Source organism: Falco naumanni, chromosome 3, assembly GCF_017639655.2.
Source record: "Falco naumanni isolate bFalNau1 chromosome 3, bFalNau1.pat, whole genome shotgun sequence".
NCBI lineage: Eukaryota > Metazoa > Chordata > Aves > Falconiformes > Falconidae > Falco > Falco naumanni.
In genome coordinates, this window is record NC_054056.1 from 81,548,100 (window position 1) to 81,561,455 (window position 13,356).

General features: G+C 37.4%; 1 protein-coding gene across 4 annotated transcripts in view; it reads right to left on the reverse strand.

The window, feature by feature from the left end:
• STAU2 (staufen double-stranded RNA binding protein 2) overlaps positions 1–13,356 on the reverse strand; it is a 177,454-nt gene that overhangs the window by 77,681 nt on the left and 86,417 nt on the right. For all 4 annotated transcript variants that reach the window (XM_040588431.1, XM_040588434.1, XM_040588433.1 and 1 more), the window contains one exon: positions 4,422–4,729. In XM_040588431.1, coding sequence (XP_040444365.1) covers positions 4,422–4,729 — 308 coding nt within the window. The remainder of the gene's footprint in view (positions 1–4,421; positions 4,730–13,356) is intronic.

The window sequence follows — 13,356 nt, forward strand, 5'->3', positions numbered from 1 at the left end:
CATGGCTGTGTCTAGATTTGCTTGAGAAAAGAGTTTCCAGGCCCAAACTTTTCATTACTAAAAAAAGCAGGAACTATTTAACCATCATGAACACTGTCATCAAGTTCTGACAGCAAATTTAATATTGGTCAAAGAGAAAGAGATCTCAGGTAAAACAGGGTGGGGATTCACAAACCTTCCCAAATTCAGGCAGGAAGATGCGAAGGTCACCCACCGCCCTTTCCTTGGGAAGCCAGGCGCCAGCCCCGTGGCGCTGCACTCGTTAGCAGCCACAGCTAAATCCGAGAGAGACCACCAAATGGTCACAGCACAGCCTGACCTACAACCGATGGCTGCTTCACACACTACGCCAAGTCTGAAGAAGCCAGACTTCCCCCTTTTTACTCTTTCTGTCAGTGACTATTTCCTTCAACAGAAGCAGTGAGCAGACACCAAGGAAAGTACCATTATCAATCATAGCAGAATGACACCGCACAGCACGTGAGGACGTGTCTGCATCAGGCAACACGGCACCAGACAGGCGTCTCAGAGGTGTGACTGACTTCAGGCAATGAGTTCACAGTGTGGGGCAATAGCCCAGGTTTGCAAAACACCACGCAGGGTGCCCAGGCTTACAAGCGAATGGCAAGTCAGGTACCTAATCTGCATAGGTGTTTAACAAAAATCCCAAGAAGCATCTACCTTTTTACATGATTTTACAGCTTTAAATGACTTGCTATTTGCATCCACAGTGCCTGTGTCGATTTTGAACATGGTATTTAGGTGCTTTTCAGAATCTGACCTGCTCCAAGAAATTTGCAGTTACATACAGACCGGATCAAAACTATAGTTGTTTCCTTGAAATTCACCAAGGGTTGAATTTCCCTGAAATTTTCCTTACATGTGTATCTCAGTAGTGAGATCCAAGCACTCCTAGACTTGATTTCCCAATCCACCCTCCAACAAAGTAAAACGAGTGCTGGTTTTGTTTAAAGCCACTGTAGGGAAAGGTTTGAGCTCAGTGTCAACCCTAATACAACCATGGAAATTCAGTTTAGGCCCAGCTCTGCTGACAGTTCAAAACCACGCACTGGGATGTGTGAGCCACAAGTAATCCTGACTCTAGAGCATCCAGCAGGACTCCTCCTGTGTGTGCCGTCTCTCAGAAACATGTGCCTTTGCTACCGGCTGGGGAAACGAAAAACATTTAGAAATGCCCAACAATAAAACATTTAAATCCATCAATGTATAAAATGGAACAGTTAACCACTAAACAAATGTGGGGAGGGGAGTGGGGGAATATGAATTGTGTAAACACTGCAATCAAAGGAATAGAGAAATAAATATAGAAAAATATAGAAACTAATAACAGAGAAACTAAATCCTGTGTGAGGTTTATTATGTAGCCACTACAGAGAAAAAGTTAAGATCTCTGAGCCCTGCCAATGCAGCAAGCCAAGTATGGCTGGAGCCACGTACCGGGACTGACTGTAGGCACTCAATCATGGCTTTTTAATTTTTATGATCTTTGCTTCATGGAAACTCCCAGGGGAATTCCCTGCTGGACTACCTGCAACTTGAGTTTTGCCTCAGTAAAAACTGGAGGCTCAAATTATTCATGTGTAAACAGCTTCTCAAAATGTTTCCATTTAAACAAACTCTCTGAATAATTTACTGCACTTAAATGGTCAGTAAAAATAACTGTAACTTTCCTAATCTAGTTACAAAACAATGGCCAAAATACCACATAATTACTTAAAAAAAAACAATTTTACCAAAGCTGAATTTTCCTTTAAACAATCTCCGGGCAAAGTCTGCAAAGCAATTAACTGGTAGATCGTGTTCATAAATATGAAGCAAGCACTAAAAATGCTTTATTCAGAGTTTGTAAAGGCTTGCTTGAAGTATTTGTGTTTAATTATCACTGGTAATTTGAAGCCTGAGCCTTGAAAGTATCCAAGCTAAACACCTGTTTTTCAGTGACACTGAGGTGCTGCTTGTCAATTATACGTATCTTTAGCGTAATAAGCCATAAAGCATAAAAATGTAATTTTTAGTACTTTTCCATACATTGGTCCCAATAACTCTTAATATTAAGGGCTTACAATAGAACATGGCTGAGATCATACACAAACAGTTTAGAAGAATTTAAATTAAATAACCACATTTTAAAGACATGTCCCCTGCAGCTAAAGAAGTTCAAAAAAACCATTCAAATAAGCAAATAACATTTTTTACATTTACAAATGAAACATCATATGAGTATTTATTGATTTTTTAAAAAATTCAAAAATACATTGTAACAGAACAGAATGTATACGTTCTTCAATGAAAGACAAAACTATGGTTATCATCCGGACCAGAATACAAATACATGCTAACAGTTTAAAAATCATTTTGGGTCATTCAGGAAACATGAAACAAGCTAGCTGTTTGCAAATGCAGTAGTTTTCTACTTGGTAAATATGCCTGAGAAAGTTAACCTGTAAAGAAATCTGCTTTTAAACTCTTAAAACACAAAGAGCTTTCTAGGCTGAAATGGTGAAGAGACCTGTGATATGCACCTGACAGGCCACCAAGCCATTTCCCACAGAGATTCTGTTTACTGCTGCACCTCAGCTCAGCCACCCAGCAGCGGCAGAGTTTCACATCAATACCAGGCTTATTCAAGCGAGGTGTTAAAAAGCATGCTAGGATGATGTAAAACCATCGATTACATACACAGTGGACAGGTGTTAATAATAGAGATTCTCTACCAAACCCCTTGGTTTGTATCAGAGCCAAGTAAAAAGTAGTAGTCTAGTGTACGGATAAAACGGATTATATGTTTTGGCTCAAGGTAAGACCCTTTAAAAACAAGTTCTACATAAGCATCTAGAATCAAAGCAAGAAAAAAAAAACAGGACAAACACAACTAATCATTTTACAGTAACCACATACTGGAGGCAAGTAAGAATCAAAACAGTAACATAAATTGTGCATCAGTTCTATGAAAATAAAGTGTTAGTAGTAGACACAAGCAGTCTGACAAGATGTGAAAGTGAGCAGTGAAAACTTCACAGACTGAATTTCTTTTCATCAGAATTCATCTATTTCTACTGCAGGCAGGTAACAAATGGAACTCAGGAAAACTGAATTCCTATTAGCAGCTTAACTCTACTACGGTGAGGCTTAGGCTTTTACCGTTTCTTGCATTAAGAGACATTCAAACTAATGAATCAAAAATGACATTTTAAAAATGAAGACCAAAAGAGAGCAGAATGTACATTGTAGACAGAAACAGCATTAGGTCAAATCCACAACTGGTGATATCTGATGTACGCAAATGTAATTTAACTATGCTGCTTATGCCAACAGAACATCTGACACTATTTCTCGAATTCCAGCAGCCTCTTTTAAATCACTTCCAACAACTGAATACTTTGTAAATTACATGGGCTTTGATGAAAAAAAGTCATTATCAGGCATGCAAAAATTCTAACAGAAACCTCCCATTTGTAGAATTTGGTTACATGATCAGATTACATGTGCTAGAATATACGAAACCAACTTTTCAAATGAAACAAATTCACAACTCTGAAAAGGAAAAAGAAAAAACAAACCAAAAACCTATGACAGGAAAAAGCATTTCTACATAGCTGGTCCTGTCCTCCGATGGTGCAACAGAGTAAAAAGAGCTACTACCCATATGCATGTGTAATTTTGCACGTAATGGTGATCAGGAAGAGGTTTCCTTTTCCCATCTTCCATACTGCAGAAATGACTGGATGTGCTACAGAGGCTGCCACTGTCCTATGAAATGTAGGGTATTTGCCATTGCTGGATACAGGTTACCAGTGCTGAAGGACTCATGTGCTGACCCAGCGTGGTTCATCGTAAACTCTCTAGCATTGACTGTGATGTCAAAAACATTCTACATTGCTCTGACACCAGGTCTGCTCCTAGGCTGCACCTTCTGATCAAAACATTGTTCTACGGGTTACAACTAAGAGGTACAGGGTGGGAAGCAGAGTAACAGCATTAACGACCCGGCCCAGAAGACAAACGCAAACTTAAAGTCATGCGTTAGTACCTTCTGGATCAGAGTCAAAGAGAGGAACCAACGCCAGAGCAGTATGTAAAGCTTCTAATGGTAAGAGGTGAAGACTCTCAAAGAAGTGCAAGTAAAAAGCATAATTTAAGCCTGTAATTATTTAAGGAGAATAAACAAAGGAGAGAAGGATGGCCTGCAGTAAGGTGAATGGAAGGAAGGAACAAAAAAGAGAAGGAGGGACATGTATATTGGTGCAGGGTTGTATCTCCTGGACCCAGAAACTGCCTTGGACACCAGCTAATTTTACAAGATAAGTTACATGCATGCCCACATTCAAGAAGGCAAGAGTGAAACCTTGATGGCAATGCTATGATTCTGGCTGAAGAGCTTCATTTTCCCCCTCCCATACCTGAAAGCCTTGAATCCTTGCCAAATACTCCAGCTGTTTTGAAGGCTGCACTGTAGAACAGGGGGAAGCAGGAGATATTCCTTTTAGACCTATGGCTTCGGCAGTTGGGGACGTTCCATTCATGAGAAGTTCCCTGGCAATCGTAGCTGTGCTATTTGTTGTAGGAGATATGCTGAAGAAAGAGCTAGAAGTCTGGCTCATTTCTTTGGATGACAAATAGCTTACAGTGGTACCAGGGGCTGATTTGTTGCGGCTTGCTTCCATCTCTTGATAAACATCAGGAGAGAGATGGAGTATTCCCTTTGGTGCTGAAAATAAAAAAAAAGATCATTCTCATTACTCTAGAATGTTTGACGTGTAGACAATTTTCATTAACATATTTTGCAGTAGAAAACAAAGTAAGGCTTTAGAAGCAGTATCTTTTTTCCACTGTAACTGCAAATGAAACTGTATATTTTATTTAGAAACGATGCAGATCTGAAGTGCTCCTCTTCTCCCACTCTTTCTAAGTGGGTACAAACCTGCACTGCAAAACTGTGGCTGGCACAGAATACACAACACGAACAAATAAGTTTTGGAGATCCACACACCACGAGGAACAGCTGCTCCTTCAAAATAGTAGCACAATCGTTATTGCACAATCATTATTTCACTACAATCTTCTGACTCCTACCTGATAAAATAATTTAGGTGGTTATTTCACAAATAATTTAAACTAGCCCATGTCAGAACTGTCACCACCAGTAGTTCTTTTCTCTCCTACCTACAGCTGCTGTTTGTACCCTCCAGCCGCTCTATTGCTTGTGCGCCAGCACCAGCACGTCTAGGACAGTGCAGTGATGCTCACGAGAAGGAGATGCTGGAGGCAGATGAAGGGCAGGACAGCTTCTTGCAGTAGCAGCACTGCCTCAAGTGATGGCTTAAAGTTTTTGATTAATTACAATGGCAGCCTGTGCTTAAATAACCTTAAACTGCCCTGCAGCCACATGGTTACTGTGCTAATGACTCTTATGTGACTGATTGCTCTTCAGTGGAATGTATTTATTTATCTATTTAGCTGCATATATGGCATTCTATAGTTTGCAAACAGCTGCTTGCCTTGGACAACATTTATACCGAACAAGGAAAGCATGTATGTATCATCATTAATATCAATAGGAGTTAGGGTAAACATTAAAAATAAGTAAATCTATTTATGTGAATTACTTGTAAATATTTCCACTGACATGTAAATCAGGGACAATTTGTATACATTTCACATTTTTTAATATATTTTTAGAAAACATCTTAATCCTAAACCTGCTTGGAAACAGAAATACATATTTGATCACTTTTGCTGATATTCCTGTGCATGGAAATGTGCAGAATTAAGTCTGAAGTTTGCTAGTTCTCATATACGATGAAGCATTTGTTGAAAACATGAGTACTTGGTTTGCTGATAGAAAAGGAAAACCTCTTTCTTATTATTAATAAATTGAAAAATGAGCTTGAAATGTGTAATTTCACATTAATAGCATACTTGAATCTTCTAGCATATATCTGAAAACAACATGGGTGAACCTGAGCCATATGGCATTCCATTCTAGGGATGATAAACCTGTTTGTTAACTGATTTAGTAATCCCAAGAGAAATCAAGAGTTCAATGCTTAATCCATTTGCAGTACATATTAAATTAATCTCAGAATGGAGAATAAATTAAAGAGGAGATGAAAATTAATTTCCAGTTACCTAGAAAGGATTCCTCTAATCCCAGTAGTGCAAGTACTATTTTAAATAAAACGACTACCACAAGAAGACTCAAAAAATATTACCAGTAATTAATACCCTCATTTCAACTACACGGTGAAAATTGAACTTCCTCACTGCTGACTCAGCAAACTGCTTACAGGTGAATCTTTTAATTGATTTACACTTTCAGCTTTTAAATTAATATTGCTTTCAGAAACCTTACACTATTCACAAAGATGTATCTGTTATTCATCTGATTCCTCTCCCCACCTACCTTCATGGGGCTGGGGAGCCTGGCTGCACCCTGAACTTTGACTTTAAAGGTGTTTTACCCAGTCTCACAATTGGTTCCAAAGCCAGTGGACCCTGAGTTGAACTCTAGAGCTAAGCACAAATGCAAGAAATGCTACTGGGAAAGATAGAGGATGGGGTCCCTATAATTTCTTTTTCTGCATTTGGGACAATTTAGAATATAACCTTATAGATAACAACAACCGTGTAAACACAGAACATTATTTTATAGTGCATAATCACTGTATAGTAGAGTGATTTTATACCCTCCTTCTGAGGCTATAACCTCCAAGACTATCACTGCTCATATTTTTAAATAGTCTTATGTAAGAGGTAACATACATGAAAATTAAAATAGATAATATAGATATTGATAGCTGATGTTAGGTTACAAAGCCAAACAGCAACAATAATATTGAGTGGCAGGTGTTCACCACCTCCTAAGACCTGCCCACTGTAAAACTAATTTTCTACAAATATTTGAGATACAGAAATGAAAACTGAACAAAAGATAAAACAGTATACTTGTTCAGAACTAATATGATAATAGCTCCCCCAAATCAATTTTATAAAAACAGAGTACAATGTTAACTTAAAAAAGGCTTAAAGAAGTTTAAAATCAAGTCCAGTGCTGCAGATGTCTGTTCCATTGATGTAATATTACTTAAAACAAACAGTTTACATGCTTTCTCAGCCATTTCACTGTTTTTACATGATCCACCCAAATATCTAACTGCTGTCTGGAACAATGGTTTGGAATACTTCCAGATTACTAAGCTTTCTAAATGTTAAAATAACTAATATGCAGCATATGATGAATAAAAAGATACTAGGCAGAGTATAGCAAATGCTCCTAAGTACTGACTTTAATGGTGATGTTAAATTAATAATAGTACTTTTACACTTATGCAACACCTTGCTGCTAAAGACTTCAAAGTGCTTTATAAGCAATAATTAATTTAAATCATACATTGCCTCTGAGAGGCAGATATTATATTACCATCATCGATTACCTCTGAAAACAAAGTAATGTAATATTCTAGACTTTACATTAATATAGTTGCAAGCTATTAATTTTTTATATTCAGGGCCTATGTTTCACGAAGCTTCTTACAAACTTGTGTTTAAAAGCCAATAAAAACTTGCTGTCATTGAAAATTTCTATCAAGTATATATTAATTGTAATTCATTATCTATTTTTATTATATTATTGAGGATTTTTTAAATATCATTCCTCACTATTGTAGAAGAGTATATACTTAACTGTTTTGTTACAGTAGTAAAGATGTTATCACAAGACAAGGAGTATGATATCAACAGAGCAATAAGTATAAGAACAAAAGAACTCTTCAAAAATACCTTAATTAATCTTCAAACAAGCACTTTAATAGAAGACATGGGAGAAAGAAATACTATCCTCTAACAACTTCATGCATTTCAGAACATCTCTTGGTGAATATTTTCATATTTTTGTTAGTCTTTCATCTAAAACAAATTTGGAATTTTATGTCCACTAAATATTTATTCCATAATGACTTCACCATATTCCAAAGGTAGTATCGTAATTATTAGGAGTCACAGGATCTATAACACTACCATTTAGACCAACAACATTGTACCTTCTGCTGGACATTGACTTAGAGGTACATTCATGAAACATGTTAAAATAATTTCCATTTATATTACTTAAACCTGTGGGCGAATGTGCTACAGAAATATGCAGGCTAGCTATGCAATGTAATCAGTAACATTTGAAAAACATGTCTTATTCATCTTCAGCAGTAATTGCTAGCAGTCTCTCACAATCTTCTGAAGTCTCCGAAAACTCCACACCAACGATGTCTCTTATTTAAGACTAAATTTCTCAAACTTCCATTGTCTACTTTCTCTCATGTACTACACAACTGCAAAAAAGTTTAGAATCCAAGGCAAATGCACAATTAAGATACAAAAAGGCCCAATTACCCTTCACAAGCCTTCCCCCTGAAGCGTAATCTCAGTGCTTTGATTCCACTTCTTTTCATAGCAGCAGTAATAAAGGCAATCTCTGAAAGATCTGTTGGAGTGGTGTTATTTTTATTCCTAACCCTTTCTCTGTAGGGTCCCCTCGGCTGGGAAGACAGGAAGACCTTTCTACAGAAGGGTCCCCCACTGTCTGGACCTTCACACCTTCTGGAGTTCATGGGAAAACAAAACTAGTCAGTGGAAGGACTTTCTGCATGGGGAATGGGGTGAGGAAGGAAACCAACTGACAATTTGACCAAATGACTCTCAATGTAATAAAACTCTGCAAAATGGAATTTGCTAATACAGGGACAGTGACAAGTTCAAGTTACCCCACAGCAGTGGGCTACTAAGCTAAGAAAAATTCAGTGATGACAGTGTTGCTTCCACACTCACAGGCACTAGTGTCTACACCAGTACCACTGGTGTCCCATTTTCAATCTTCTATTTCTGTCAAGAAGATCAGAAAACATGAAAAGCTGATTTTTCACCTACAGAATCAGGTTGTATTGTCAATCTGCATGCATGTGCTAATTTTCTCTTTTCTACTTGATCAACACTGTAGGGATACTCTTCCTCTGTCTTCACTCAATGACTTTTCCTGGTTTGAGGTCACTCATTGACTTTTTGCATTTATGGACACTCAGTACACTTGGCCTAAACCACAACTTTATTCTTTCTTTGAGAACTACAGTTTTCTCCCTAGGCTCTCACCTGTCCCACAGGAAAGCTATATTTGTTGGTGTGTCAGAAGCAGCGTCAGCTGATGTATGACTTCCCCCGACACCGCTGAAGAGCACATGCAGTGTTGAAGCACTGAAGCGCTGCTCTCCTGTCTTGTGTAACAATGCAAAGTAAACCATTGTATACTTATGTATATGACATGCTCATAAATTAAATTTAACACCCTGATGTTTGAAATAACCATCACGGGATGAAGAAAAGATCGTTCATAGAGATAATCAGTATTTCCAGAACGGAATAAAACACTTGATAAGTAACCATTGAAAAGCTTTCTTTCAGATTATGCTACCTGTATTCACATCGGATAGAGCCTTCTTATACTGTGCTGCTTAAAGTACACGGCAAAATCTTGCAGTAAGGCATTAATTAGGAAAAGTTAGACCCAGACCTAATCCTGACTTTCCTACCATGTGAGTTAAAATGGACAAAACCTTAAGAGGCATGGAGGACTTACACATGCAATAATTTCTCCACAGAACTGGCAGGTTCTCAACATGCCCTAGAATACAGCCCATTACAAATCCACCAGGAGCAAAAAAGAGAAACTATTTCAGTAACAACACTGAAAAATGTAAACATCATAAAAAGAAATTATCATTCTACACTCCACTCACTTAAAGAGCCTATTTATAAACTAGAATATTTTCAATTTTTGTTATTACCTCAGCAGGAAGGCAGAAAACGTCAGTCAAATAACTGAACAGGCGAACAGTATAGCCATTATGTTCTCCGCAACAGTCTACACACAATCTTGGCTTGAAATACCAAGATGCAATCATTACCTACTTAACACAGCTATCTGTGGTATTTCTAACTTACCAGCTACTGCAATATTCAGACATGAAAAAATATTTTGTCATTTCACAATATCCTTCAGTCAAAAGATCTCGTCTACATGACCTTAAACAAACTGGTGTTATATAATGTCACTCATTAAAATACTAGTTTATTTAACCTTAAGATAACCACAACTGAGGTAAATACTATTTAGTTCTTCATGAAGTCAGGTCCTGATACCCTTAATTTCACTGGAACATTTTCTGCACAGCTAAAAAGGAAATTGCAGTATCACAGGAGACTGAAGTTGTACATATTTCTGTAACATTTGGTGTTTAACTCATGTGAGTAAAGTCCTTTGAAATCTCCCACGGATTTACTCCTGCTTGGGAACATAAGATTATAGTAAAAATAAAAGTGTTTGCAGTGGGGAATTTCTACAGGATATTCTAATGAAATATTCCAACAGACAGACGTAATGCCTACACCATTATTTTTACATGATAATTTCTCCATAATAAGTTTCCAACAATTTACTGGTGTACCAGATAATGTAACATTAGGATGAAGCAGGTTCTGAAAAGAATCAATCTACATGCAGAAGAAAGGACTGTATTCTTATTAGTAAAGAGGACCAGCAAATTTGGAGCAGAAGCAAATCAAGCTAGTGAGCTGGCAGATCAAGGTGCTTGCAAAAGCTTGAAGAAAGTGATTTTTGAGGGGCTAAAGCAATTAGGAGAGTGCCTAAGTGTAACTGGAGGTGACCTGTGCAGGCAAGACTATTCATTAACAGATTAAGAGGGAATAAGAATGGTGACGATGAAAACAAAGGCATGACCCACACATAGAAGAAATGAAAGAATGAGCAAGTCTACTAGACAAGGATAGAGAGGTTGCTGAAGCTACGAAGGTCAAGGGGAACATCAACAAGCACAGCATAAGTGAAGATGAAATCAGAGGAGGAGAAAGCGGTGGGGGAGTGGAAGTCATACGGATAATATGTTTGATGTAAAGGAAAGGGGATGGAGAAAAGAATTAAGTCTTCATTCTGACAGTAATAAAGCCTTAGTTCAAGTGATTCGATTCTTCAAGGGCATTATTATCCTGGACTAAGGGTGAGGTACCTGGTGGGTTCCAGGTTGTGGGGAAGGTAGTAGGAGAAGCAGAAAAGTTTCCAGAAAACTGGATGTATTTAGAGAAACAAGTCTTGAGGTTAATTGTATGGTACATCTCCATTTGCCTGGCTGAAGACAGAAATCGAAATGCAGGTAATTTGCATAATTACATTATAAATATGAATTTGAGAGTTAACATCATAAAGAGCTCTGTGTTGCTTTTTCACATGCAGTTTTTTTCAAAGGAATAAACTAATTAAACAAATGTAACTCATATAGGGATTTTAGGGGACCAGGAAAAGCAAAAAGGTAATTCCTCTGAAATTATCTCTATCCACAGGGCTGGCTAACTGATGTCATGATGGCTGTTCCCTCTTTATATATTTTATATATTAAGTGCTTAACAGTTAAGCATCAGAAAGCAGACCTGGAATCCTTCTCAGCCTGAGGACGTACAAATGACAAGCCTCACAGCCCACGTGTATGTTTCTTATATAAGCACAATCCATACTATTCAAGAACCAGGCAGCAGGTTGCTTGCAACACTTTTTTTTTTTTTTTAACTTGTATCTAATATTTGCAGAATATAATACCTGTAAAACCAGTCAGGGAACACCAGAACACATATTTGCACCTTCCTTCACAAATCAACAGATAGACGTGATTCCTTTAGACCACTCCTTCTTTGTGGATTTCTTAGATTTTGACAGCATCTGTTTTTTTTTATTTTCTGTCTGCAAATCATAATTACACTAGATACACATCTCCAAAAGCCAGCTGTCATTATACAGACAACTCTGCACCCCATAAGTACTCTCCTTCTGGTGAAGAAGGAAATGAAATCTAAGTCTTCCAACTTTCTGGGCATGTGTTTAAAATACTAGGTACTTTAGAAATACACATTGTACCCTAAACTCAGAAAGAAAGCATCACACCTGAAGAAGTGAAACTTGCAGTACTTTAAGCACCTCACTGAGCAGTTCAAAAGTGGAAACATGGGGAAAGGCAGGACCAATTGCAGTTGTGGTCTTACACACCTGAAATGTGTCCAAATCCCACTCACCCACAAAAATGCTATTTTGGATCTTGCCACTAGTCTTCAAAACAGCAAAGAAAAAATAACCACGCTCCCTTCCCAGTTTTGTTAATATGAGGTGGTTTTTAGTATTAGGTGTTTTAGAAGTTTTTTTCAAATACTTAAAAAAAAAAAAAAAAAGCAAATTGTATTTATTTGGTATTATTCTGGATAAATTGTTACTCATTCTCAATGCTAGATGAAACTGAAAAATAACACATTATTAATAATGTCAAATACAGCAGAGATTTCCTAGCTTCAATAACTCAGGGAAGAAGCAAAGCTGGACAAATCTCCCCTGCTTCTAAATTTAACATTCCTATGTCTTCAGTTAGAAAGAAAATCTAGTTATCTCAGACCCTTGCTAGAAGAAGGGATGAATCCTTTTGTTGTTTTTGTGTTGAAAATTAGCACAACCATTCAGCAGCAACATAGGCGAGGTGTTATTTAAACATAATGGACTGCCATAAGCAACTCTAGCCAAGGTTGTGAGACATACAGTGTAGACAAGTGGCTCAGCTGATGAAACTGCTCCCTTAAACACACAGTGATGGTATAATGTTCACCTGACAGTATGTTTGCTAAAAAACCCACAAAACAAAACAAACAAACAGGTGGAAAACTACTGTTCCGTGGCCTGTGCTTTCTCAAATAAGCGGTGTTGTCAACCCCTGTTACTGTGGTTTCTATTCAAAATGAGAAATAATTCAACGAATGTTTATGGATGTATCACTCTAACTCCTAGCAAGACTGTATTATAATTGATGAAGCTTAGTACATTTGGAAGCAATTCAAAAGTGAAGTCCAATGAAACAGCAGCACTTAGTGAGCAAAAATGCATACAATCCACTGAAAATCACCTTTGAAATACATCCAACAGAATTACATATTTCAGCAAAATATGGCACACACAAATTCCCATTTAAAATGTCTGAAATACAATACAAAAACTTTATTCCCAAACTGTAGGCTTCAGTTACTGTTCATGGAAATACAGGGGTATTAAATTATCTACTGGAAGTCTTCCCCAAAATCCTCTGTTGAAAAATAAACATGTAGAAGAGTATAAAAAAACCTCTTCATGAAACTAGTGAGGGCCAGAACCATAAAGTTCACATAAGTTTTGTTTTCTCTGAAGTGAAGATGTATTAGTATGCAAAATTTCATAAAGACATGATTTATTTTGCATCTGTTTTATCC